Below are 27,693 nucleotides of genomic sequence, written 5' to 3' on the forward strand. Positions count from 1 at the left end.
ACAACTAGAATTGATACTCTTGAAGCTACACTATCATCTACTACAGAGGGTATCAAATCTGCTCTTGATTCCCAATTTAACATTTTTACGAGTAAACTCTCTACTGCTTCAATCAGTATCAAAGCTGATCTTGATTCACACTTAAATATCCTGGCCATAAACCTCTCTGCTGACTCTGCGAAAATCAAATCCGACCTTGACTCTCAACTTCAAGGTTTCTCACAAAAACTCGACGACCAAACTTCCTCTATTGCAAAGACTGTTTCTGAAAAACTCGACCCTGTCCTTCAACAGAGAGAAAAGAACTATTTTAAAAAGATGGAAGATTCCTTTTGCTCCTCCGCTAAAGTCGAAGAACTTCTCTCTGCAACCAAATCTTCTTTCACCGCCAATATTGAAACTGCCTGCGCAGAATCTCTCTCAACTATCTCTCGGCGTAACAATGTCCTCCTTTTTGGAGTTAAAGAAACTTCTACTGAAGACGACCACCACTTTGTTTCGAACTTCCTTTCTGCAAGTGGCATTCTCAGTTTTGTTCGACTCTTCCGATTGGGCACTGTTCTTCCTCCTGAAGGTGCTCGCCCACGTCCCATAAAAATTGTACTGGAATTCCCGCATCATAAATACAAACTTTTCAACTTTATCCGGCAACAACGCCTCACGGATTCTGACTTTCCCTACTCTGCACGTGACGACTTCACTACCCTGCAACGTCACCGTTTTGCCAAAGCTAAAGAGGAACTCAATGCTAAATCCGCTTCTGGTGACCATAACTGGATTATTCGCAACTTTCAAGTTGTTAAAAAACGAAATCCAACACCTTCTCACAATGATCTTCCAACCCTTGGGGAATACCTTCCTCCTTCCTTTCTCAACTCCTTCTCGCTCCTCCGGTGATGCTCGTGTTACTCAACTGACTACCACCATATTCCATCCCCGGCCTTGCCTTCTAACTCGTCGAATTTCAACGGTGCAATTCCAAAGACTTTCGCGCTCCATCCGCCGCGCCCTCACGGTCCTCCCCCCGCCCCGGTTGAACTCACGTGCTCCGGACCCCTCAGGTCATTACCGTTTTCCCTCCTCTGGACATTTTCACCTCAACGCTCATGATTCCGTCGGAGTCAACTATGCTCTTCCCAGTACTACTCTCACCGGCTCCGCCTTTCATTTTCCTCCCAACCTCCCAAACGATTTAAACGTTTCCCCTCAACTCTACCCTCATCAGCCCTTTCAATAGTGTTCACTCTTTTAACGTGCTTGCTAAAAAATTTCGCCCATCCCATGCCACTTATACTCGCTCCGTTATCGCGAACTTTTTTCCTAGCTCCCCCGTGACTTCTAAACTAGATACTCAACATCTTACTGCCACCTCAACTATCTCCACCGTCCTCCTCACCAATGCGGCTGGTCTCTCGCGTTATAAACTTGATGAACTTGCCCATATTATTTCCATTAACGAAGTTTATCTCATTGCTATCACCGAAACCTGGTGGAACTGTGATATTTCGGACTCTGAATCAAAATCCCTGGATTCTCTTTATTCCGGTCTGATCGTAGGCGTGATCCCCGTGGAGGTGTCCGTAACCCTCACGGGGGCTCTGCTCTTTATGTTCTTGACACCCTACGTGTTCGCCCTTTTGACTTCAATATTATTGGTATCGATTGTCTGGCCGGAACTGACCTTTATGGTATTGAATCTGTCGCGGTACAAATTACTACCCCAACCTTAAGTACAATTGTTTGTGTACTATACCGCTCTAACAATATCGCCTATACAAACAATCCTTATGTTATCTCCCTTATTCATACTCTTTGCTCCCACTGCGATGCTAATCATCTTGCCCTCCTTCTCCTAGGCGATTTTAATTATCCATTTATTGACTGGTTTAACTCTACTGCCGCAGTCGGTGCCAATATACAAACCCAACTTTTTCTTGATTGTATTAATGAAAATTCCCTCACTCAATTTGTCTTATCTCCCACTAGACATGGCGATGCAATGTGTCGAGACAATATACTTGATTTAATATTCTCTTCAGACCCAGACCTTGTCTCTAATGTAAAAACTTTGCCGCCTCTTGGGTCCAGTGACCACGCTGTTCTTAGTTTTTCCTTTGCCCCAGCTTGTGACTCCCCCGTTTTTCGCCCTAAGCCAAATTTTTTTAAGGGTGATTATTCATCTCTTAATGCTCTTTTCTCCAAAATTGACTGGTCACTCGTGTTATCCAGTAGTTCTATAACAAATTCTTGGGCCTCTTTTCACTCGATTCTCCACGCCGGCATTAGCTCTTTTATCCCGACTACCTATCCCCTTCGTCGGCCCATTCTCTCACGCCGTACCGCCTTAAGCCGCAGGACCAAAACCCTTGCTTGGCACCGTTTATCTCTTTCAAAGAAACGCCTAGCTACCCTTCCCGTTATCTCTCACCACCTCGATACCTATCGCAAAGCCCGGAATGGTCACTCAAATCATTTGCGCACTCTTAGACGGAAGTCTGAATCTGCTCTCTCCAATCTCATCGCTGATAACCCCAAGTCATTTTACTCCCACATAAATAAATTCCGCGTGGCACGCTATAAACTTTTTGAGGTCCAAAAACCTGACGGTGCCTTTACAGTTTCCCCTAGGGATGCTGCTAACATTTTGAATAACTACTTCGCCTCAGCAGTCATAATTCAACCATTCCTCCCATGCCCCCCTCCCATTTCCCTACCCGCCAACCCTTGATAAATTTAGTTGCGAACCGTCAGACATCCTTAGCCTTTTAAACAAACTAAAAACCGATAAATCTCCCGGCCCTGACGCTATCCATCCACTCCTCCTTCGCAACTGTGCTGAAACTCTTGCTTTCCCCCTCTATCTGCTTGTCTCCCTTTCCTTCTCATGCTGTACCCATAGAAATCTCATAGGTAACTAGAATGCTGCCGTGTAACTGGCAAATGGGCCAAACGCCGTGGCAGACGATAGCCAGATCTCAGCCAATCAGAGCTCAAAGAGTGGTTCTGCCAAGAATTTAATGTCACCAGAGAGAATGACGTCACCCATCTCCCGCTATTGTAGCGGATCCAAGGAGGATTATTATCCTCCTTGGCGGAACCACTCTACGGCCTCTCATTGGCTGAAGGTTTAAGGCGAACTGGCGTCAAGCTCGGCCGTAGGCGGCAGCATTCTAGTTACCTATGAGATTTATATGGCTGTACCCTGCCGCCTTCTTGGAAAGAGGCCAATGTAACGCCTATTCACAAAAAAGGTTCACGTTCTCTACCGTCAAACTTCCGTCCTATTAGTGTTCTGAACCAAGTCCCTAAACTTTCCGAATCCCTAGCCTACGACCAATTAAATGCTTTTTTGCACTCCTCAAATTTTTTTTCCTCTGCCCAACATGGCTTTCTCCCGAAACGCTCTTGCCTAACCAACCTCATATCCGCCACTAATCACTGGTCGAGCTGGCTTGACAAAGGCTTTGGCGTTGACGTTATTTTTCTGGACTTCGCCAAAGCCTTTGATTCTCTCCCCCACCCTGCTATTCTCTCCGCTCTTCGCGATGCTGGTGTTTGTGGTGACGCGCTTGCTTGGCTCACTTCCTACCTTTCCCACCGCAAACAACGTGTAGTTCTACATGGTGAGATGTCTAACTGGTCAGACGTTCTTTCCGGGGTCCCTCAGGGCTCTATTCTTGCACCCCTTCTCTTCAATGTTTTAATCAACTCTCTTCCTGCTGCAGTTCGCGAGGCCTTCGTCGCACTCTTTGCTGATGACACCAAACTTTACCTTTGCATTAAAACTTCTACTGATTGCCTTAGGCTACAATCAGACCTAAACGCTGTGGTTTCCTGGGCTACCTCTAAGGGTCTCTCCTTCAACTCAGACAAATGTTCGGTCCTACACCTTGGTAAAAAAAACCCTAACCATATCTATACCATTAACGACGTCCCCATTAAAACCACACTTTCTGAGCGGGACCTTGGTATTTTGGTAGACCCTGCTTTAAAATTCTCTAGCCATGTCAATAAAGTCTGTAAAAAAATTCGTTCAACCACTGGTATTGTCCGGCGCAACCTCCTTTTCCGCTCTCCAAAACTAATCCGAACTCTCTACAACTCCCTTATTCTCCCCCACCTTGATTATTGCTCCCCAATCTGGAAACCCTCTCTTCTATCTGACATTACTGCCCTCCACAAAGCTCAAAATTCATTCACTAAACTTTCCCACAAACTATCTCATCATCCTGCCCCCACCCGCCTACGCCTTCTTCATATCGACCCTGTCCGCCTTCGTCATCGCGTTAACAACCTCTGCTTACTGTTTGATTTCTACCATAACAATTTAACCCTTAACCTTTCTGACTTTTTCTCCATCAATACCTCCTCTACCCGTGGTCACTCCCTAAAATTATCTAAACCAAGGGTCTCCTCCGCCCAGCGCCTAAACCATTTTTCATCCGGGGTCATTAATGACTGGAATTCTCTCCCACAAGACATAGTCTCAATTTCCAATCGCCACACATTTCGCCGCCATGTCTCTGATTTTTTACGTAACAAATGTCCCCTTTAATTATTTAGTCTTCCGCTTGTATATTGTTTTGTTTTTTTTTTCTACCCACTGCCCCTTTAGCCGTGCCATTTACTTGTCATATTCTCCTAAATTTTGATCTCTTATTGTCACTGAATCTGAAAATAAGTATTTTTTTTTCTGTCTAATTTCTTCTCATTGTTTCGAAGCTCCAAGAGAAGCCCACTCTGTGGCTTTTGGAGTCTTTGTATATTTAAATAAATAAATATAACATATTTGATACAACAGATATCGCGACGAGTGCAATTTATTATACAAAGCACTACAGAGTAGACTAACATAATATAATTTTAATTATGACTAACAATTTTTTTTTATTTACTTTTAAAATTGTTGATTACATTTCCATTAAATCCTAAAATTTTGGTATTTAATAGATATTTCAAATATCAATTAAAATCACAATTTTACGATTTTATGAAAGCGTAATCAACAATTTTAAAAGTAAATTTTAAAAAAATCGACTCTTTCGGCGACTCCTCCGCCCCCGCCTTATTGCGGCCCTGCAACAAATTACCATTTTAGTAATTTAATTACTTTTTACACAGCCGAAAAATATTTCCAGTTAACCACTTTAAACAATTTTCAAAACCGTCTTTAGAAACAACACAACACCCGAAATATCTACTTGAAGGAAAAAATAATTCATGGTTATTTTATGAAAATTGCGTATGCATTTCTATTCATTCTCCGAAACTACAGAAAAATTTAAAAAGAAGAGAAAAAGCACTAAACAACATCTTGAAAAATAATTACGCTGCTGCGTTTAAGCATTTGAGCATCCCGGGGCTATTACTGAACTATGCGCTTCAGATGAAATTGTTAGTTTTAAATCCCTCTCTTGGGACAATTTATCTTTAAAGTGTGGAGAAGCCGTGTAGCTTCCTAGACGCAGTCATCGGCCTGCCTACGTGACGACATTGACTTGGATTCGTTCGACTTCACCCTTTTTGCCTTTTTGGGGAGTGATTTTGCTAAGCAGCTACCCTAACGTTGTAATAATAACGGACTTTGGATCATTGCGATGGAGGATTAGATTTTATGTTAATTAGGCCTCTAGGCTCGCACTAAAAAGGAAAACCCGGTGGTTTTCTTTCAGGAAAATAGGATACTTGCGGTGATGTAGCTATGTCTGGGTTCAATGAAATTATAAGGTTACATTTTTAATTAATATCATAAAATCATTGTAAGTATTTATATTTGTTAATTTCTATTAAATTCCATGTTAGTTTGTATGTTGATTACGTTATTTTTTGTTTTATACAGAAGAAATTAATTTCGAAATCATGGGATCAATTTTTATAATCTGCTTAATTGGGACAATCGGGTTTCACTATGTCAGTAGTGAAATGTTTACTGCTGTAGTTGATTTAGAGAAGTTACTTCAGACTGAAGCGGAAATTGTGAAAACTTTAGAAAAATATCTATTGGTGGAAGAGAAACGTTTACAAAAAATTCGTAGTTTGCGGGAGGAATATGGGAAAATATACCAAGCTGCTAGTCAAGATACAAACAGTTTCTTAGCAAACCCTGTTAATGCGTATTTGCTAGTTAAGAAATTAACAGCTGATTGGAAGGCTGCTGAAACCCTTCTACTTGGGGGTGTTGGCAAAGAAATTATTGAAAACATGACGAGAAATCATCAAGGTTTAAGATTTCCTGATGATGAAGATCTCAACGGTGCGGCCATTGCCTTACTCAGGCTTCAAGATACTTATAAATTAGAAACATCGGCTCTTGCTCAGGGGAAAATCCAAGGAACTAAACAAAGCCCAGAACTGACCGCGGGTGACTGTTTCGAATTGGGGCGACAATCTTATAACAATGGTGATCACTATCATACAGTACTATGGATGCAAGAAGCCCTGGATCGAGTTGATGAAGAAAAGAACAAAACTACAGATAAATCTGAGATTTTAGAATATTTGGCTTTCTCTACTTACATGGTAGGCTCTTATTTCAGTATTTTAAATCATGAATTATCCAATCCACATTTTATATTTTTAAAGCAAGGAAATTCTCGTCACGCACTTAAATTGACAAATGATCTCCTGGAATTAGGTATCATAATCTTTTTTGGTGTTTAATATTACTGGTTTTTTATTTATATTAAAAATATTGTGAATTTTCAGTCCCAGACCACCCGAGAGCGCGTGGTAATAAAGTCTATTTCGAAGAGAACAGCCAAAAATCGGAAGGTCGCAAACGAGGGGATGATGGAGATGTCCCAATTGAATCTAAAATCTCTTTCACTGATACTGAACCCACTAAAGATATAACCGAAAGGCAAATGTACGAAAAGCTCTGTCGAGGAGAAAGAACACTGGTGAGCTACCACTGTATTTGAAATGAATGTCATTTGAATTTTATTTATAGTTTTTCTCTTTAGTCGCCAAGTGATGAAATGAAACTTAAATGTCGTTATCGAACAAACAATCATCCATATTTACTTCTTCAACCTGTGAAGGAAGAAGACATTTTTTATAAGCCAAAGTTAACATTATATCATCAAATCGTTGGGGAAGCAGAAATGGAAATAGTTAGGAGTATGGCCCAACCTATGGTAATATATTGTAAATAATTATACATTTATTACCTTTTAATTATAACAATATAAATTTAGCTCAAGAGGGCTACTGTGCAAAATTACAAGTCAGGAGAGCTTGAAGTGGCAAATTATAGAATTAGCAAAAGCGCTTGGCTGAAAAATGGAGATCATCCATCTGTTGCGCGAATAAGTAGACGTATACAACACGTAACAGGTCTAACCATGGACACTGCCGAAGAATTGCAAGTGGTTAACTATGGAATTGGAGGACATTACGAACCTCATTTTGATTTTGCAAGAGTAAGTATTGTCATATCAATGGTGTAACTAAGGTCTTTGGGGTAGTGATCGTACGGGGACTCCAACCCTGACCCGGTAAGTTTTCCAAATCCAAAAATAATGGAAAAAACGCTCGAGCGAGCCCTTAGCTACAACCAAAACGGGGATGGAGGGGGCAAGCCAGCCTATTCTCTCAGCGACTTCTCTCGTTCGAATGTACAAATGTTGCATCACACTCCTCTTGATAGCTGTTGTTTTGATTTCGTTTTTCTTTTAATAGAAATAAAGATGTGCTATTTTTGAATGAGTTTTGTCCCTTTTGTAGCTAGAAAATGCTTAAAAAAAATTCAAAAAACCCTGACCCAACCCGGTTTTTCTCTTCCCGACCCCAACTCAAATGTTACCCTGTACGATCACTACTTTGGGGTGCGTCCCTGAAACTGATCATGGGGATCATTGTTTTCTGGAATTTTTTATACCAATGTGACATTTTCATAATCATAAAGTTTTTTTAATTGATTTTATTAAAATCAGAGAGAAGAGAAAAATGCGTTTAAAAGTCTGGGAACTGGCAATAGAATTGCAACCTGGCTAACTTATGTAAGTATTTTTGCTTTCTGCTAGAAATTGTTTTGTCATTTTCTTAACATTTAATTTTTTTAGCTGAGTGACGTTCACGCTGGAGGGGCAACTGTATTTCCCCAAATTGGAGTAGCAATATGGCCAACAAAGGTATTGAATTTGTTAAATATGCTTTTCAAGTCTATTTTTGTAATTTTAAACTTTTTTAAAGGGATCAGCTGCATTTTGGTATAATTTACATATGAGCGGAGAAGGAGATATGCTTACTAGACACGCAGCTTGTCCAGTTTTAGCTGGTTCGAAATGGGGTAAGGATTTTCAAAAAAGCATAAATTTTGGTAATGGAAAGGTTTAATGCAATTTCACTTTTATACAGTTGCTAATAAATGGATTCATGAAAGAGGCCAGGAATTCCGCAGGAAATGCGGGTTAAGATTTAACGATTAAAAATCATTGCTGCTTTTTATTTTTTAATATAATCATGAGCGTAAGTAAAAGATTCCTGCGTCAACAAAATGGGCGTTTTATTCATGCCTTTATTTTTATGTTTAAAGTAGTATACAAGCTAGATTTTTATTTTTTAAAAACCATTAGTACCAGCGTCTCTTTACACAAAAAAAGCTATTACTAAAAGGTTAATGTTTTAGTGCCATAAAAAATAACAAATTTCCCGGTAAATGTATTTGTAAAGTGTGTAATATTACAACAACCAAATATTAAACATTTCTACATGTTTTAATAACACGAGTTGCTTATGATTATCCTGACCATTGGTCATTGGTCTCAGGAAGATCTTTAGGGAAAGCATTTTCAAACATAGTTTTTAAGACATTAGTGCTCTGTCTGTAACGTTCTTCATTCAATGCCGCAGAATCTTTCCACTTCTGACGGACCATTCTCCAGCGAGTAATGTGTTCCGTTAATAAAGTTTCCGATGCAGGAGCATCATTGGATGAAGAAACCAACAATTCTTCCTTTTCCTTAGGAAGTGGAGAGGGAATCCTTGGACTCTTATTGTGGTATTTCCTTGGTAGAGGAGCGGGTAAAGGAAGTTGATATATATTTCTATTTACATCACTCGAGTCATCTTGTGAGTCTTCAGTAACTTCGTTGTCTGGTGGCCTGGGTGACGGAGATCTACTACGACGATTTGAAGGTCCTGGAGAACCTTTTCGTGGTTTATTTCTAATCCAGGCTCTGCAAACTGGGTACAATGGTGTTTCAGCTCCAAATTGGGCTAAGTCAACACTACGGTCAAATAGTTTCAAAATGTAGCTGTTTTTCAGTGAGTAGTCGTCTCTACTCTTTCGTTTGCGCCCAGGTCTTCGGATTGTACGTCTTAGAGGAGTCATAACATCTGCTAACTTTTCAAGATCTTCTTGTTTAACAACTATGTCAAGGTTTTTAAGGCTTTCATCGGATGAAGAAGAACTTTCCTCAGCTTTGTCAACGAGAAACTGGAGGGCTCCATCTAATTTTTGACGAGCTCCTTCCAATTCACAGTCAACCTTTTCTTGCTTTATAATCCTGTTTAGGGAGTTGTGAGCCATGTTTTCCTGTAATCTTTCAAGCCTTGGCAAAATATGTAAAATTAGGTCATTTGAATTAAAATTAAATATAGATAATGAAGGTTATAATTTTAAATCATATCTATATAAAATAAAAATACCTTACGATATTAAAATATAGCGCCAAGAATTAATTTAGGCGCACTTTTTTAAATCGACATGTAGTTCAAAAATCCTGTCTTGCTAAAACATAGCTAACATTCTCACTTCCACACGTTCGCCTAGAATTCACCGGATAAGGCCAACTTGTGTAGATAGCATTAAACCAACAAACGACATAATATTACAAAAGCCTTAAGCGCCAAAATGTGTGATTTTGAGGTTAGAATTGATTGAGGTACACTCTGTTTGAAAAGTCTTCGACAGCTGAAATTTTTGCCCTCTTTTTAATTCTGCTAGAAAACTATAATAATGCAACTATAATGCAACTTTTATTTATTTTCCAATATCTTTCGTTATTTATTGGTTTCGTCCGCCAAAAATTAATAGTTTGGCGGGAACCGTCAAAACTCATTTTTGACAACTTTTTAAATATTGGTTCTACGGCACTGACTCGCGCGTTTTTGAATTCACAATGGTCGATTCATATTTAGAAAGTGGAAAAATTATCCCTCTACAACCAACGGTTGAGAAGTTATCGCGTTTCCAAACTTTCCTCGAAACTAGGAAACACCTAAAATGCATCAAGCGATTATAAATAACGCCACTTCGATGACAATTTGGAAACGCGATAACTTCTCAACCGTTGGTTGTAGAGGGATAATTTTTCCACTTTCTAAATATGAACCGACCACTTGTGAATTCAAAAACGCGCGAGTCAGTGCCGTAGAACCAATATTTAAAGGGCAACGCAAGCTCTGAGGCAAAAAAAGAAAAAGCATGGTGCTTTTTAACCCCCTCCCCCCCCCCACTCGATACTGGCGAGACCATGCAGAGTTTACCGTAAATTTCGCACTTTGCATACATAGGCACACAAATGCCAGCTCACTTGCGTTGCCCTTTAAAAAGTTGTCAAAAATGAGTTTTGACGGTTCCCGCCAAACTATTAATTTTTGGCGGACGAAACCGATAAATAACGAAAGATATTGGAAAATAAATAAAAGTTGCAATTGGTTTCATCGAGCTATCTATTATAGTTTTCTAGCAGAATTAAAAAGAGGGCAAAAATTTCAGCTGTCGAAGACTTTTCAAACAGAGTGTACAAGGGCAGCACTTTTTTGGGGTTATCCCTGGAAATAGGTATATATATATATATAAATATATAGAACGAAACCGGTCTACCGTTGGAATTTCTGGCTATTTTATTTAGTTTTTATGTAGTTTATTACTCGAAGATCTATTTGATCCGAGATTCTCGTCTTTTGTTTTGCTCGAAGACCTATTGGTACGAGTTATTAGTAAGTTTTTTAATTTCTTCAAATTTGTTTAGGCTTTAGCTATATTATCCCTTTTACCATATGTAACATAATTACTCATAAGTATGCCACTGTACCTTTATTCCATTTAAAAATCTTCACTAACGGTTTATTTCACTACGAACCATAAAAAGGTGGACTACGTTAGATTTTAACTTTTTTATTCATTCTAGTAATTTTGGGAGTCACGCTATTGGCTACTAACATATTTATTTAAGCCAATGGAAAACCTCTAAATTGAGAAGGAATTTTTTGCGTCGGAACTTTAGTCAGCCCAATGTAGCTTTATTGAAATTTATAAACTCGCTCGGTTTGTGCGAATGAAGTTAAAGGGGCTCCAAAGTTCGGTGGCAAAATGTGTGTAAAGTCAGTAAAGTGCGAAATTTACGGTTGACTCTGTCAAGGCCGAGTGAGGGGTTGGGCCCGCAGACTTGTAAATAGTGTATATTTTTAAGAGAGTCCACTGGACGCGGACCCCTCTGCCGATCTATTTTTTCGACGAGTCCAGGACTCTTCCCTCTTTTTCCCCCCCCCCTCGTTTAAATTTATATGTTCTTTAATCTCTCTTTATTCCTCCATATTATATTCGAAAATAAATGGCACCTAACCAGGCAAAGCCTATAAAATTTTTATGGTAATTATAAAAGAGACAGTCAGTAATCGAACTACAGCATCAAAGTTTACATATTTTCATATATAATCGTGATCGGGTAAATTAAAATGCTCGAAAATATTATCACAATTAATAGAGCTTAAATTTTGGTTTTCTACCTTTATTCATTTTAATAAAGCAAAATTTTGGTCTTCAATGGCACTGTTACAATTACTGTGCCTAATGGAATACAGAGCAAGACTATTAATTATGGACTAATAATTTCCATTCCCCACACGGGCCACACCTGTTTAAGTTAAAAGAGGTTTTTCCCTGGTAGGCCCAAGTTTTCCAAATTTTTCATTGGTCATTGTAAATTTCTATAAGCCTCACAGATGTAAAATAAAAAATATATATAGTATCATTAGAAAATTGATATCGTGAAGTCATTAGAAAACAAATAGTAACATAGTAAAATTGTAGTATAAACGTTTATTTGTAGCATTTGGGTCATTCCATGACAAAACGCCTGCCACAGAACACCCGACCCCTTTCGATTTTGCCCAAATTTTGTATACAGGGTTTTTTGGGCCTAGGAAAACGATTTTGACAGTTTCATAACGATCGGTTCAGCCGTTTACGAGATACAGCATACGCGTTTTTTCAAAAGTACGCCTTGACCCCCTAAATGTTTTCTACTATATCTTAAGACATAATTATCGCAAAATCACATGTAATACCTCATTTTAAAGACAATACGCACCCTAATATGAATATTTAATCAGAGTTGTCATTTGACGTAAATGTCATTAAAATCTGGGCCTTTAAATAATTTGACCTTTGTAGTTTTCGAGATATTAATTTTTGAAATTTACCCCTCAAATTAATGAAAATGCTATTTTATACACGAAACTAGTTGACCTACTAAATAAATTAAAAATATTATTATTTTGGTAATTTTGAGTTTAGAATATCAAATACACTAATTCTTAAATTAAGTTGAGTTATTTACATATTATTTTTAGTTTTGCATGTTATCTGTAGACAGAAGACATCACTAAATTGCTTGTCCTTAGTATAGTCTGGCGTTCAATATTATTGTAGCGTATCTTACTGCACCCTAAAATGGAAATGTGCTAGATATCTCAAGAAAACCCAATATTGCTCTTAGTCATATCGATTACGTTTTTAATAACGTAAAAATGTTTTAATATCTTTTTAATATATAATAGTTATAATTGAGTAGTTAAATATATTAACAGCGATAATTGAGTAGCGAAATAGAATTTATTTAACTGTATATTATCGAACAAAGCCCTGAAATGGATCGAAATTGTTCGTTTTGGAGAGACAGTAGTAAATGTCATTTGCAAACACTTTCGAAAACAGTTGGTATCAACAACCGTCTGTCCGAGGATGACAAATTAGTTCTTAGCAGCCGAACAGCTATACCTATGTCCAAAATAAGAAACATATGTCGTCACCATGAAGAACTTTTTATGAAAAGCTATTCAACGAGTCAAAAGAAGTGTATGAATCCTTTTGGGACTCACGACGCTGAAAGAAAGAGTGGACTAAAAACTATTTCATTGGATTTGTTCAAAAAATTAAAGTTACGAGGAATTGAAGTTATCGCTGGAAATAAGTTGTGCATCCAGTGTTTTATGTCTGCTGGAAAAAAAAGTAAAGGATGAACTCCAAATACAGTTGGACGTTTCAGAAGTTCACACTGCACAAGAATCACAAGAAAGCGATTCTTTTTCATTTAGTCAACCTTGTTCATCGGGAGATGCGACGCAAGACGACAAAGCTATAGCTTTAGTGGCAGTTAACGAAACTCTAATAAACTTGGGAGAATCTCCTGTTAAAAGAAGTAAGAAATATATTCAATTTGAAAGAATTTATATATGTATACATATATTTTTTAACTTTTGTACAGAAGGTTTGTCATCTCGCCAAAAAACAATTCTAAGCAGGACTAAGTTAAACGCTGTGAACAATTCATTGAAACGCAAATTAGAAGAGTCAATGGAAATTTCTCTTGATGAAACAGACGATAATATGGTTACGGACGATGTTTTTAGAAAGCTCGAAGAACATCGATTATATGAGAATATTTTGAACGAACTGAGAGAGAAATTCAATAACTCCAAGACATCATACGGCGAAAAGCTTCAGATCCTGACCTTGTCACCATTTGGAATACAACGCACAATGGAGGAATTTGGAGCACCAGAATACATGGTCAAACGAAGCAGGAATCTTAAATCTAGTCAAGGAATTCTTTCGCTACCAGAGAAACAATCGAAGGGATTAATATTGACCGAAGACGTTAAATCAAAGGTCGTTGAATTTTACGAAAATGACGATAACAGTCGTATGACACCTGGACAAAAGGAGTTTGTGTCAGTTAGAAACCACGAGACAGGTCAAAAAGAACATCATCAAAAGAGGCTTGTACTGCTGAACCTGAGAGAGCTCTATAACAAATTCAAGGAAGAGCATGATTTGACGTTAGGATTTTCGTCATTTTGTTATCTACGACCACCTTGGTGTGTATTAGCAGGTTCGTCAGGTACACATTCAGTGTGTGTCTGCACCTATCACCAAAATGTCAAGCTAATGATATCAGCTCTACCGTCTCCTTGTCCTTTAAAATGTGATATCGATTTCATGGCGCTCACCGTGTGTTACACTCAAAACAGGAATTGTATGATGAGGGTGTGCAAGGACTGTCCTGGGAAAAAATGGTCTACTTGAAAATGAATATTTAACGAACCTTTTAGAAGATTTTGAAAATATAAAGTTCATGCAATGGGTGACAACTGACAGCACAAAGCTCATGACCTTGAGCGAGAGTGTTGAAAACTTTTTCGACTCTTTGGCCATTAAACTACTTGAACTAACGCGTCATCATTACACATCTAAGTCGCAATCTAATTATAATTATCTTAAAAACCTCAAAAAAACTCTAAAACCTGGTGACGTAATTGTTCTCGGTGATTTTGCGGAGAACTATTCCTTCGTAATTCAAGACGAAGCACAAGGGTTCCATTGGGACAATTCTCAAGCGACAGTGCATCCCTTCGTAATCTACTTCAGGGTAGTCGAAAACGGAGAACTTAACCACTTAAATTTTTGTATTATCAGTGATACCAGAACACATACAACCAATACTGTTCACAGTTTTTTAACTTATCTAATTCCAAATATAAAAACACATGTTCCTAATGTTAGAAAGCTAATTTATTTTACGGATGGATGTGCTGGACAGTATAAAAACAAATACAACTTTTCTAATCTCTGTTGCCACAAACAAGATTTTGGTTTGGACGCTGAATGGCATTTTTTTGCCACATCTCATGGCAAGGGACCTTGTGACGGAATTGGCGGAACAGTGAAGCGTAAAACAGCAAGAGTCAGTCTTCAGCGACCAGTGACTGGACAGATTTTGACTCCAACAGATATGTTTAATTTCTGCCTATCAAACTTCGAAAATATCAAGTTCATCTATGTTAAAAACGAAGAAATTGAGCGACAAAAGGAACTTTTAAAAGAAAGGTTTTCTAAAGCCATAACAGTAAAAGGAACTCGAGGGTTTCGTAAATTCGTTCCGAAATCGTTAAATGAAATCATGGTTTCTCCGTTATCTAATGATGATTCGCTAACCACAGTTAAGGTTTCGACTTTAGAATTGTCAGATACTCGAAATCAAGAGGCTGAAAACTTTAAAGTGGGAAATTTGGTAGCCAGCGTCTACAAAGGCCAACTTTACGTTGGATTAATTGAGGAAGTATCAGAAGAGTTTGGAGACTTCTTTGTAAACTTTTTGCGTCCCCCTGGTATTTCGGACAAATACACATGGCCCAGAAGGATCGATAGCAGTTGGGTGTCAAGTGAAAATGTTCTATGTGCAATTGAAATTCTTGTAGGTTTACCAAATTCGAAAGGCTATCAAATCAAAGAACACGATAAAAATAAAATTACCAAAGCCTTTTCCACGTATAAAGAAGTTTAAGCTGTTTCGTGTAAATAAAAAATTAATTGGTGTGTAAACTATAAAAATAAATGGTTTTGGTATTTCATTTTGTGTGTGGTGGGGTAAATTTCAAAAATTAATATCTCGAAAACTACAAATATTACTTTGAGATTTTGAGTGATTATTATGTATTCGATAGTGGGAATTTTAAAAATGCTAAAATCGTTGACCTACGACTGAGGTGTCTGGGCAAGGTCAAAGGTCAAATTATTTAAAGGCCCAGATTTTAATGACATTTACGTCAAATGACAACTCTGATTAAATATTCATATTAGGGTGCGCATTGTCTTTAAAATGAGGTATTACATGTGATTTTGCGATAATTATGTCATAAGATATACTAGAAAACATTTAGGGGGTCAAGGCGAACTTTTGAAAAAACGCGTATGCTGTATCTCGTAAACGGCTGAACCGATCGTTATGAAACTGTCAAAATCGTTTTCCTAGGCCCAAAAAACCTTGTATACAAAATTTTGGCGAAATCGAAAGGGGTCGGGTGTTAAAATTAAAAAAAACTAGGTCGTTTTGTCATGGAATGACCCATTTGTAAATAGAAATATAAGTGTAGAATATAATAGAGTGCCGCGCGTGAAAACTGTACGTGTTTCGTAAAGAAGAGTTTTATTTTTTTATTGTTAGATGCGAATTGCTGTAGCTCGAGAAAAGACGTTTTAAAATTTGTATCTCGTGATAAATGATTTTTCAAAAGGGACTTGTTTTCCGTTAGGCTTAGTAAAAATAAAGAAAATTCGAAAAAGCGTTAGAGTCTGTTCGTCTCACACCAAACCGATCGGTGTTTCAGTCCGCCGATAACCGCTCTCCCTCACTAATTCCAGGACCTGTTTAAGTTCTATTACCTAAGGTAAAATAGTGGGAACAAAAAACTTCAAACTCCCAACATTTGGTGCCGAAACCCGGGAAGATCAAACGTCGCGATAACTAGTTCGCAGTGTGAGACAACTGATTGAAGTGAAAGAAATCAATCAACAAAATGCCAAAGAAAAGAAGTCACACAAAACGAAATCAACCTCAAAATTCGGAGGAGACGACTTCGAGCAGAGTAGTTAGAGAAACAGCTATCATAGAAGATTTAGAGTCGGAGGGAGATAATCCAAACCGACGTGAGCCGATGGAGTTACAACGCCTTAAGCTACAAAGAGAAACAGTTCGTTCTCAAATAAATAAAGTAATCAAGGAAATAGAGGATCTACTCAATAATGTTAACTCGGACGTCGCTGATGTCGAAGATCACCTTAATATACTGATCAGAAAAGAGCCAACGCTGACTTCGTTGGAAGAACAAGTTCAAGATCAAACGCTCAATCTAAAGGAACTCCAACGAGAGTTAAAGGCCGCCGACGAGTACGTGGATATAATCACCATCGCAAAATCAAGAGCTAACCGGAGAATAAAGGAGGCAGCAACGCGAGCTATCAACGCCAGCCAAGTTCACGATCCAAATAATAACATCGCAACAGCTAGTATGGGTCAAAATATGACCATCTGTCAAGTACCTTCGGTGACCAAGCTTCCCGAACTCAAAATGCCAATCTTTGATGGAGATATTCTGAAATTCAACGGGTTTTGGAGCAGATATCAAGCGGCGGTTGATAAAACCAACCTTCCTAAAGTAGAAAAGTTTAACTATTTGATATCATATCTATCAGGTGAAGCTAAAAATTTAATATCGAGTTATGAAGCTGACGTTTCTGATGGCTCTTACGACGAAGCTGTTAAATTGTTGAAAGATACCTACGGCCGGACAGATCAAATGATACTGCACCATCAAAAGTTAATGTTAAAATTAGAGCCAGTTACGAAAGTTAGAGATTTAAAAGCGTTGCGTAATTTGCTTTTGTCGTGCGAATATCACATCCGTAGCTTAAAAGCGCTAGGTTGTGATACTGGAAGTAGTAGCTCATGCTTGTGCCCGGCTGTCTTGCGCGCTATACCCGAAGAAGTGAGATTAGAATTTAGCCGTACGCGTACATCGGACGCTGAATGGAATTCCGATACGCTCGTAGCGTTTCTGCGCAAAGAAGTAGAAAGCCGCGAAAGATGCAGTCTTCTAGGCGGAGAAATCGAAAAGGAGAAATGTGAAAGCAAACACCCCGTAAAACCGCCAAAACCAGATTATCAAAGCGCCATCGAAAACCCTTATTCGAGTTCCGCGGCAGCCCTCTCAACGCGGGTAAATCAGCAGCCTTTTCAAGGAAATACGTATTGCATTTTTTGGGAAGTGGACACTCACGGGTCATCAAATTGCTCCGCGCATTCCATTGACACGAAACGAGAAAAAATCAGCAAGGATCGAAGATGTTTTAATTGCCTAAAAAGGAATCACAACGCGAGGGTTTGTCCTTCAAAATTTAGATCGTGTCGAATTTGTCACAAAAACCACAATATGGCCGTATGTCCATCAAGCAACGCCAACAAAGGGGCACCGAAATCGAAACCAAAATCAGAAGAAAAACTAAAACGTACCGACGAGAATTTCAGCACAGAAAACAAAACATGCGCCTCAGTTACGGTAAATCAAACTGTATTTCTACAGACAGGGCAAGCGATCGCGAGAAACCCCCGAGACTACCTTTCAAACAAGGTGTCGCGCGTAAGATGCTTGCTGGATGGAGGGAGTGAAGCCACCTTTGTCCATGAAAGCATTTCGCGTCAACTCAATCTGCCAGTGATAGGAATTGCCTCAATAGCTATAAACAATTTTGGGAACGAGACACCTGAGTCATCTCGAAGAAGAAAAGTATTGTTGACATTGGAAAACGTCAATCAAAAGGGAACCAAAATCGAAGTAGTGGCCATTGAGGTACCTTATATTTGTCAAGCGGTCGCCAATGTGAGCTGTGAAGCAATGAAGAAATTCGTGGAAGCAAACAATTATCAATTGGCGGATGAATTTGGACAAGGTCCAAAAGGTGCTTACAAGGTAGACGTTCTCATTGGAAGCGATTTCTACTGGGAATTCGTAACTAGCAATATGCAAAGGTTAAGCCCTTCGTTAGTGGCGCAGGAAACAAAACTAGGCTGGACTCTACAGGGACCCATCAACGTAAATCAAACTGGAATTGGGAATTATGAAGTGGTGCAAGTGCTACGAGTCAGTGTTGAAGAAAGATTGATATCGGATACGATCAAAAAGTATTGGGAGCTGGAGTCGCTAGGTATCGATTCAAACGAGGACCAAGTTCCGACAAACAATAAAATTATGGAAGAGTTTCAAAACAATGCCACCTTTCAAGGCGAACGTTATCAGGTTAAACTACCTTGGCTCGTCGAAAAATCAACAAAGCGAATGGGAAGTTTAATCAAACAATTTGAAGCAAATAGAGAATATTATGAAACCTACAAAAGTATCATTATGGAACAAAAGGACATTGGAATCATTGAAATCGTAGAGACTCCAGACACTCCAGGAACATTTTATCTTCCACACCAAGGAGTCAAAAGAGAATCAAGTAGCATAGGGATATGACTTCTTCTTTAGTTTGATCGTATTTTTTTAAATGTAGTTTTATTCTAGCTGCCAAAAGGAATGGTGAACTTGTAACTCCGAACGCGGCCCTTGTTACTCGAAACACCTGAAACTGATCTCCTTTGAATTTACCACCTTCTTCAATTACCCATAGGAATCTTAGACAATCTCGATCTTCCTTCTTTAATTCCACCTGCAGGAAGGCTTTCTCGAGATCTGATATTACGGCTATGGCGTGTTTTCGAAAGCGTAACCATAATTTAAGCAGCTCAGGATTTAAATTTGGACCAGATGCCAGGCAGTCATTTAGGGACGGTTCTCCAACGGCGTGGGCTGACGCGTCGTACACGATTCGAAGTTTGGTTGTGCTACTTGATTCTCTTTTGACTCCTTGGTGTGGAAGATAAAATGTTCCTGGAGTGTCTGGAGTCTCCCAATACTTTTTGATCGTATCCGATATCAATCTTTCTTCAACACTGACTCGTAGCACTTGCACCACTTCATAATTCCCAATTCCAGTTTGATTTACGTTGATGGGTCCCTGTAGAGTCCAGCCTAGTTTTGTTTCCTGCGCCACTAACGAAGGGCTTAACCTTTGCATATTGCTAGTTACGAATTCCCAGTAGAAATCGCTTCCAATGAGAACGTCTACCTTGTAAGCACCTTTTGGACCTTGTCCAAATTCATCCGCCAATTGATAATTGTTTGCTTCCACGAATTTCTTCATTGCTTCACAGCTCACATTGGCGACCGCTTGACAAATATAAGGTACCTCAATGGCCACTACTTCGATTTTGGTTCCCTTTTGATTGACGTTTTCCAATGTCAACAATACTTTTCTTCTTCGAGATGACTCAGGTGTCTCGTTCCCAAAATTGTTTATAGCTATTGAGGCAATTCCTATCACTGGCAGATTGAGTTGACGCGAAATGCTTTCATGGACAAAGGTGGCTTCACTCCCTCCATCCAGCAAGCATCTTACGCGCGACACCTTGTTTGAAAGGTAGTCTCGGGGGTTTCTCGCGATCGCTTGCCCTGTCTGTAGAAATACAGTTTGATTTACCGTAACTGAGGCGCATGTTTTGTTTTCTGTGCTGAAATTCTCGTCGGTACGTTTTAGTTTTTCTTCTGATTTTGGTTTCGATTTCGGTGCCCCTTTGTTGGCGTTGCTTGATGGACATACGGCCATATTGTGGTTTTTGTGACAAATTCGACACGATCTAAATTTTGAAGGACAAACCCTCGCGTTGTGATTCCTTTTTAGGCAATTAAAACATCTTCGATCCTTGCTGATTTTTTCTCGTTTCGTGTCAATGGAATGCGCGGAGCAATTTGATGACCCGTGAGTGTCCACTTCCCAAAAAATGCAATACGTATTTCCTTGAAAAGGCTGCTGATTTACCCGCGTTGAGAGGGCTGCCGCGGAACTCGAATAAGGGTTTTCGATGGCGCTTTGATAATCTGGTTTTGGCGGTTTTACGGGGTGTTTGCTTTCACATTTCTCCTTTTCGATTTCTCCGCCTAGAAGACTGCATCTTTCGCGGCTTTCTACTTCTTTGCGCAGAAACGCTACGAGCGTATCGGAATTCCATTCAGCGTCCGATGTACGCGTACGGCTAAATTCTAATCTCACTTCTTCGGGTATAGCGCGCAAGACAGCCGGGCACAAGCATGAGCTACTACTTCCAGTATCACAACCTAGCGCTTTTAAGCTACGGATGTGATATTCGCACGACAAAAGCAAATTACGCAACGCTTTTAAATCTCTAACTTTCGTAACTGGCTCTAATTTTAACATTAACTTTTGATGGTGCAGTATCATTTGATCTGTCCGGCCGTAGGTATCTTTCAACAATTTAACAGCTTCGTCGTAAGAGCCATCAGAAACGTCAGCTTCATAACTCGATATTAAATTTTTAGCTTCACCTGATAGATATGATATCAAATAGTTAAACTTTTCTACTTTAGGAAGGTTGGTTTTATCAACCGCTGCTTGATATCTGCTCCAAAACCCGTTGAATTTCAGAATATCTCCATCAAAGATTGGCATTTTGAGTTCGGGAAGCTTGGTCACCGAAGGTACTTGACAGATGGTCATATTTTGACCCATACTAGCTGTTGCGATGTTATTATTTGGATCGTGAACTTGGCTGGCGTTGATAGCTCGCGTTGCTGCCTCCTTTATTCTCCGGTTAGCTCTTGATTTTGCGATGGTGATTATATCCACGTACTCGTCGGCGGCCTTTAACTCTCGTTGGAGTTCCTTTAGATTGAGCGTTTGATCTTGAACTTGTTCTTCCAACGAAGTCAGCGTTGGCTCTTTTCTGATCAGTATATTAAGGTGATCTTCGACATCAGCGACGTCCGAGTTAACATTATTGAGTAGATCCTCTATTTCCTTGATTACTTTATTTATTTGAGAACGAACTGTTTCTCTTTGTAGCTTAAGGCGTTGTAACTCCATCGGCTCACGTCGGTTTGGATTATCTCCCTCCGACTCTAAATCTTCTATGATAGCTGTTTCTCTAACTACTCTGCTCGAAGTCGTCTCCTCCGAATTTTGAGGTTGATTTCGTTTTGTGTGACTTCTTTTCTTTGGCATTTTGTTGATTGATTTCTTTCACTTCAATCAGTTGTCTCACACTGCGAACTAGTTATCGCGACGTTTGATCTTCCCGGGTTTCGGCACCAAATGTTGGGAGTTTGAAGTTTTTTGTTCCCACTATTTTACCTTAGGTAATAGAACTTAAACAGGTCCTGGAATTAGTGAGGGAGAGCGGTTATCGGCGGACTGAAACACCGATCGGTTTGGTGTGAGACGAACAGACTCTAACGCTTTTTCGAATTTTCTTTATTTTTACTAAGCCTAACGGAAAACAAGTCCCTTTTGAAAAATCATTTATCACGAGATACAAATTTTAAAACGTCTTTTCTCGAGCTACAGCAATTCGCATCTAACAATAAAAAAATAAAACTCTTCTTTACGAAACACGTACAGTTTTCACGCGCGGCACTCTATTATATTCTACACTTATATTTCTATTTACAAATGGGTCATTCCATGACAAAACGACCTAGTTTTTTTTAATTTTAACACCCGACCCCTTTCGATTTCGCCAAAATTTTGTATACAAGGTTTTTTGGGCCTAGGAAAACGATTTTGACAGTTTCATAACGATCGGTTCAGCCGTTTACGAGATACAGCATACGCGTTTTTTCAAAAGTTCGCCTTGACCCCCTAAATGTTTTCTAGTATATCTTATGACATAATTATCGCAAAATCACATGTAATACCTCATTTTAAAGACAATGCGCACCCTAATATGAATATTTAATCAGAGTTGTCATTATATAATTTGAGGGAGTCCCGTGGACTCTTTAGCCCCTTCTAAAGACATTTTTTTAGGAGTCCCGTGATTTTTTTCAGGGGTTTTTGACGCGTGGACTGCCGCTATTTACAAGTCTGGGTTGGGGGGAATGAAAGCATGCTCAATTTTCTTATTTTTGCCACCGAACTTTGGAGCCCCTTTAAATTATGAGTAATTTAGAAAAATAAAAGGTTGGGGTAAATGACCAATAAGTGATCGCTTTCCGGAAATGGAACAAGTCGTCAAAGTGGGATATTCCACCAGCGTTATTAAAACCCATATCAAGCCTAGAAGAGCTAGGCCCAAGGTTGTTAAAAATACTGCGTATAATAGAGCTAGGCCTAGGATCAAAAGAACCAACCTTGTAGATGCGCCAGAAAATATCAACCTGAATTTCAACTATTTTTTTCCAATAAACCTGCTTCTTTTATTTCACAATGCAAATTTAGTTTAGAACGTGAGTCTCCGAGAACTTGATTAATTTGCAAATTAATTACATTAACAGAACTTGACACTATATTGTAGTTCATTTTAGCTCTAAAGCCTTGGTTGTTCAAACTGGTTTGTTTACTAAAATAATGGCCGTCAGTTTATCAGACGTAGAGCTAATTATACGACGGCATTATCGGCATTTGAGATTGGGTGACGTCATATATATGACATCAAATATGACGTCAAATATTACGTAGGGTACGGATGACGCAATATCTGTGAAACAAACCGTTAGTGAAGAAATATAACTAGTGGCATACTTATGAGTAATTATGTTACATATGCTAGAACGCTTAATCGAATGGCTGGCGGATAAAACGACAGTAACACCATCTACGATGCGCGCACGAAGCTTATTTTATCTAGTGATCAGGTCTACTTTGTGAATAGCGTAGGTACGGATGCAAATAACCATTTACAGGTGTTGTTGATTCATTAGTGGTCTTTTCCACTTTCTTTAATGGGTTTAGCTTGAAGTACAAAGCGAGAGAAGGCTGCAACTATTCAGAATGTGGTTTTCGGATTCATATTTTTCGAAAGGTAAATACAGCATATTATTTGTTATTTTACGAGATGATAGATTATCTTTTGAATAATTGTTGTATCTTATCTTTATTATTAAAAAAAATATTTTACTGTATTTAGGGCTATTTAGGAAGGCTTAGGCTAGCCTTTGCTCTCTGATTCTGTCACTCTTGTAAGCTAATGTTATGCAATTATATGTTACCAGGCCAGCCTGCTCATATCCAAAAGTTAAAAGGCCCCAAAGTTCGGTGGCAAAATGTGTGTAAAGTCAGTAAAGTGCGAAATTTACGGTTGACTCTGCCTGCCTCTGCCAAGGCCGAGAGAAGGGTTGGGGGGTATGAAAAGCATGCTCAATTTTCTTTTTCTTTTTTGCCACCGAAATTTGGAGCCGGTTAAGTTTTTTTTAAATTACCGTCTTGTCGCTTAATGCTTTTATTCTTTGTAGGGCTACGTATTATAAAAAAAGTAGTTCATACTATGTGCATAGGAAACCTGTATTATCTGTATGAGCAATTTTGGGGAAAAGACTTTTAGAATTACCCTTCATAAAAAGAGAAAGTTATTAAAATGTTTTAACGCCGTCTATTGGCTGATTTTGAAGAAAGGTCACCGCAAAATTTCGGGAAAGCGCGTAAGCGGCTTTTTGCGTCATTTCATTTGTGGGGTTCTCACAGGGTGGGTTTCCTCGGTGTCGATATTTAATTTAAATAGTTCTATAATAAAAATAAATTAAAACTGTTTAGCAATCTTTATTACATTTTTTCTTGTGTATTACATTCTTTTAATGGAATAAATGGTAACTGTTCCGCATATTATTCTGAAATAACAAATCACCGCTACCGCCGGAGAGCGCGACCAACTTTGCTAGTTCGTTTTTTTTTTTCAGTCAGTACGCGAACGCGACAAGTGATTGTAGTTGTGAGTGATGACTGTTCCGAAGAATGCTAGTTTCGTTGCTCTTTAAATCTTTTTATTTCGCCGAACGTTGCCTTCATTAAATATTTGTAACAATTCGTGAATATGCCTTTCTTATAACGTATTATTATATTAAACAACAAATGGTATTAAAGTAAAAGTGATTATTATTTTGGGCCTTGGTTTCGGGAAATAGCCGTTGGACTTCAAAAATGGCAAAACGCGTTTGAAAACGACGCTTTCTGATGGTCAAGACAATATACTGAGTTTAAAATCAATAATGTGCGACCGCGAATGCAATCGTAGTAGAACAACAAAAACACTTTGATATATACTGTTTCGTACAACATGGCTTCTACAAACATGATGCCGACCAAACGTTTTTGGAAACTACGTAAGTTTTTCTAAGTTGCCTTTACCTCATTCATGGTTTTAACTGGTTTTATTTTGTTAGAAGTTTATTAATTTTGTAAAATAAAGTAAATTAGGTACTAGTCCCTCTAAACCAGGGCCCTTTCCTTATTAAGTATGAAATTCCATTTTTGTTCTCAAGCCTATTTCATAATGAAAACCTTTATTATGTAGCGTTATAATGAAAAAGAAAATGTTGCGTATCACGTTTCATTAATGGAGTTTATTAATAACAAGTTAAGTTAAAATTCCTGCATGGTGTTGAGGGTGTTGGTTAGGCTTTTTACTGGTTTTTGGAACATAAAGTTTTAAAAAATCTAAAAAAAATGGTGTTTCAATTGTTTATGCATGATTAGTGAAGGAGAAGCGTTTCTGATGTTAACACATCCGTCTTAAATTACCTTCTTTTAAATTTGAATGTACCCTATTTCTTTTTCTGATTGCAATTTGTTTTTTATTTGAATGATTATCAAAATATCAGTTCACAAAAAAAACTGTTAATAGGGCTCTGAATTCAACAAACTTTATTCAGTCTCCCCGCAATATTTACTAATGGTTATTGTAGTATTATAATGGTTGTGTAAATTATTTTAAATCAACATTCCAAGTAAAAATTAACATGCCTCAAACTACTCAAGTTACAGATTTTTACCAAAAACTATTCCCTGAAGGGGAGATTTCTAAGAAATTATTTAGGGAACCAATAGGTACCTAATAGCCAAAATGTTGGTGTTAAATCTTTGGATATAATAGAGTAATGGCACTGTGACATACTAGTACGTCACTCATGCTTTTTCCTTTAGAAAATAAATCTGCGACCCAATAGGCAGCCAGGGCCAAACCTAAGGAGTGCTATTAATCTATTGTGATAGAGATGTGTTCTATGACCGATTTCAAAGCTAATAAACCTGTAATTATGCTAATAGCGTAATATTAAAGTTCCATTTTTCATCTCTTTCTAATTTCAATAACTTTCATCGCTGTATCCAAAAATATTTTGAACTTAATAAACTCTCCTGAATTTCATTTAATAATGAAAACATTTAATTTTAATATCTTTTTTATGTTATAAACCACTAAAAAAAACTTTGCATATTTTTCCAAGTTGCAGTCAATTTGTTTGTGGTTAGTTCATGTTAATTTGACACTGAAAGCATCGCGTCTGATTTTGAATGTCAAGAAACCTATGGTACACAATAACTATTAGTAGTACTTCTGTTTTCAATAACTACGCCGTAATGATTTGTTAATGATTAGAATTGGGTAATAACCCCCTACACGACCTCCTTAAAATAATCGACCATAATGAAAAAGAATGGCTTAATTAATTTTCTCGGGAGATTGGGGTCGCAGATAGCCGTAGCGTCCATCCCAAATGTAGGTCGCAACTCCAAGCCGGGCTTTCCGCTTCTACCGCGATAGAATAAGGTCAAAGGTTGGAACCCTGCCCATTTTTCATTCTCTCGGCGTTTTTAAAATCATCGCGTGCTGGGAGTAATTTCTTCAATCCTTTTTCCTCGCTACTTGCGCGAAATCAGAGCCTATACGGAATCGCTTGGCGAGAAACTAGTTTTCAATACCGCTATATATATTGTCCTTTAATTATTTTAAACTCTGTCTGGACGGATGTATGGCAGAAAATTCAAGCTGGTTTAGCCCCACAAACTCATTCTTAGTTTGATTTTGACCTTGATTTACGATATAGCTGGATATCTTAATTTCGTATTTAAGAATCTGGGCAACTTTATTAAAATTTTTATAAACAAAAAAAAATATATAATTTGGCCTTATTTTTGCAAATCTTTTGTTTTGATAATTTTTAATTTGTTTAAATTAATAAAAATTTCTATTTTTATTAAAGGGAGTATAAATTACCTTATTTCACATTTAATCCACCAGGTTAAATGCGCTAGTTACGTTAAAGGGACTTTCAAGTTACATATTGAAATCACCTAATTTAATATTTTAATTATCAGATTTAAAATTATTAATATTTTTGTTTTTATTATTTATTGAATTTTCATGGAATATTTGCTAATAAAGTGTAAGAGTATATAATTTTAAAATCTTATGAAGAGTCGCTTCGCCTACGTCATATTACGCAGGGCTGCCCCTGTACCTGAAAAACCTGGAGTTCGTGGAAACGTCAGGGAATTTGAAAATAAGTCCTAAAGTCAGTTAATTTAATGTTTCTTGCAAATAGGAGACGTCTACTAACATTTAGGCTAAAAATTGCAAAATATTGGTGTTAAATAAGTTAGGGTAAATCTGGAAAAGTCGGGGAATTTAAGCCTTGAAAAACTGGCAATCCTGTTTCGTCTGCTATTACGAATTCTTCCATCAAGCTCAAGAGAGTAGTACAGACAAGGCTGCCAGGGAAAGGTTAGGGAATTTAAAAATTAGCCTAAAACTTCAGGGAATTTAAAAACTAGCCTAAAAAGTCGGGGAAAGGTTAGGGAATTTAAAAATTAGCCTAAAAAGTCTGGTAATTTTAAGAATCTGTAAAAAGTCGGGGAATTCAGTTTTATTTTCACACGTTTTTAAGGTAATTTTACTCTAGATCTATGGCAAATTCTGTTATTATCATTTAGGTCGTTGAAATAACTTTTGTACTTAAATATAAGTTGATTAAATTTATTAACTTCTGATAAATGTAAAAGATAAAAACTGTCTAATTTTGGCCTTATATAACTTATATATAGTCAGGGAATTTGAATCTGAGAATATTGTGGCAACCCTGTACAGAAGACGACGTTATGACATAAGGGAAGCGACTCTTCCCAAGATAGGGGGAACAAAATTTTCACCCACTGAATTTCGGAATTGTATTTAAGTTATCGTTCCAAAAACCAATATCCCACGCGTATTTTAAAGCTCGCTAATTTGTCAAAAATCAGGT

The 27,693-nt window shown here is 38.1% G+C and overlaps 5 protein-coding genes across 5 annotated transcripts in view; 3 read left to right on the forward strand and 2 right to left on the reverse strand.

Annotated features, from left to right (window-relative positions):
* The first annotated feature begins 5,414 nt into the window (after positions 1-5,414).
* PH4alphaEFB (prolyl 4-hydroxylase subunit alpha-1) lies at positions 5,415-8,668 on the forward strand. Its single transcript, XM_090158050.1, has 10 exons — positions 5,415-5,759; positions 5,840-6,519; positions 6,583-6,634; positions 6,706-6,899; positions 6,963-7,136; positions 7,197-7,421; positions 7,935-8,000; positions 8,064-8,132; positions 8,194-8,290; positions 8,359-8,668. The coding sequence occupies exons 2-10, from the start codon at positions 5,860-5,862 to the stop codon at positions 8,427-8,429; spliced, it is 1,608 nt and encodes a 535-aa protein (XP_090014176.1). The 5' UTR covers positions 5,415-5,759; positions 5,840-5,859; the 3' UTR covers positions 8,430-8,668.
* On the reverse strand, positions 8,443-9,783 carry mip40 (Myb-interacting protein 40). Its single transcript, XM_090158051.1, has 2 exons — positions 9,652-9,783; positions 8,443-9,554 (listed from the first exon to the last, which is right to left on the reverse strand). Exon 2 carries the CDS (start codon positions 9,530-9,532, stop codon positions 8,741-8,743), a length of 792 nt encoding a protein of 263 aa, XP_090014177.1. The 5' UTR covers positions 9,533-9,554; positions 9,652-9,783; the 3' UTR covers positions 8,443-8,740.
* A 6,804-nt stretch (positions 9,784-16,587) lies between these two features.
* On the forward strand, positions 16,588-19,083 carry LOC149926869 (uncharacterized). The gene has a single exon (XM_090157769.1). The coding sequence runs from the start codon at positions 16,588-16,590 to the stop codon at positions 19,081-19,083; it is 2,496 nt and encodes an 831-aa protein (XP_090013895.1).
* Positions 19,084-19,122: 39 nt separating this feature from the next.
* LOC149926870 (uncharacterized) lies at positions 19,123-21,685 on the reverse strand. The gene is made up of 2 exons (XM_090157770.1): positions 19,190-21,685; positions 19,123-19,131 (listed from the first exon to the last, which is right to left on the reverse strand). Exons 1-2 carry the CDS (start codon positions 21,683-21,685, stop codon positions 19,123-19,125), a joined length of 2,505 nt encoding a protein of 834 aa, XP_090013896.1.
* Positions 21,686-24,238: 2,553 nt separating this feature from the next.
* Positions 24,239-27,693, forward strand: part of kat80 (katanin p80) — a 68,576-nt gene continuing 65,121 nt past the window's right edge. The window contains exon 1 of the mRNA XM_090158034.1: positions 24,239-24,777. Coding sequence (XP_090014160.1) covers positions 24,732-24,777 — 46 coding nt within the window. The 5' untranslated portion in view covers positions 24,239-24,731. The remainder of the gene's footprint in view (positions 24,778-27,693) is intronic.

The sequence above is a fragment of the Leiobunum rupestre genome, chromosome 9, assembly GCF_980474605.1.
Source record: "Leiobunum rupestre chromosome 9, qqLeiRupe1.1.hap1, whole genome shotgun sequence".
NCBI lineage: Eukaryota > Metazoa > Arthropoda > Arachnida > Opiliones > Sclerosomatidae > Leiobunum > Leiobunum rupestre.

Bases quoted from the DNA above. Each gene is read 5' to 3' on its own strand.
- PH4alphaEFB (XM_090158050.1), top strand. From the start codon at position 5,860: ATGGGATCAATTTTTATAATCTGCTTAATTGGGACAATCGGGTTTCAC. The intron at 6,635-6,705 runs GTATCATAATCT...GTGAATTTTCAG, and splicing joins AAATGATCTCCTGGAATTAG to TCCCAGACCACCCGAGAGCG. The intron at 8,001-8,063 runs GTAAGTATTTTT...TAATTTTTTTAG, and splicing joins TTGCAACCTGGCTAACTTAT to CTGAGTGACGTTCACGCTGG.
- mip40 (XM_090158051.1), bottom strand. From the start codon at position 9,532: ATGGCTCACAACTCCCTAAACAGGATTATAAAGCAAGAAAAGGTTGAC.
- LOC149926869 (XM_090157769.1), top strand. From the start codon at position 16,588: ATGCCAAAGAAAAGAAGTCACACAAAACGAAATCAACCTCAAAATTCG.
- LOC149926870 (XM_090157770.1), bottom strand. From the start codon at position 21,685: ATGCCAAAGAAAAGAAGTCACACAAAACGAAATCAACCTCAAAATTCG.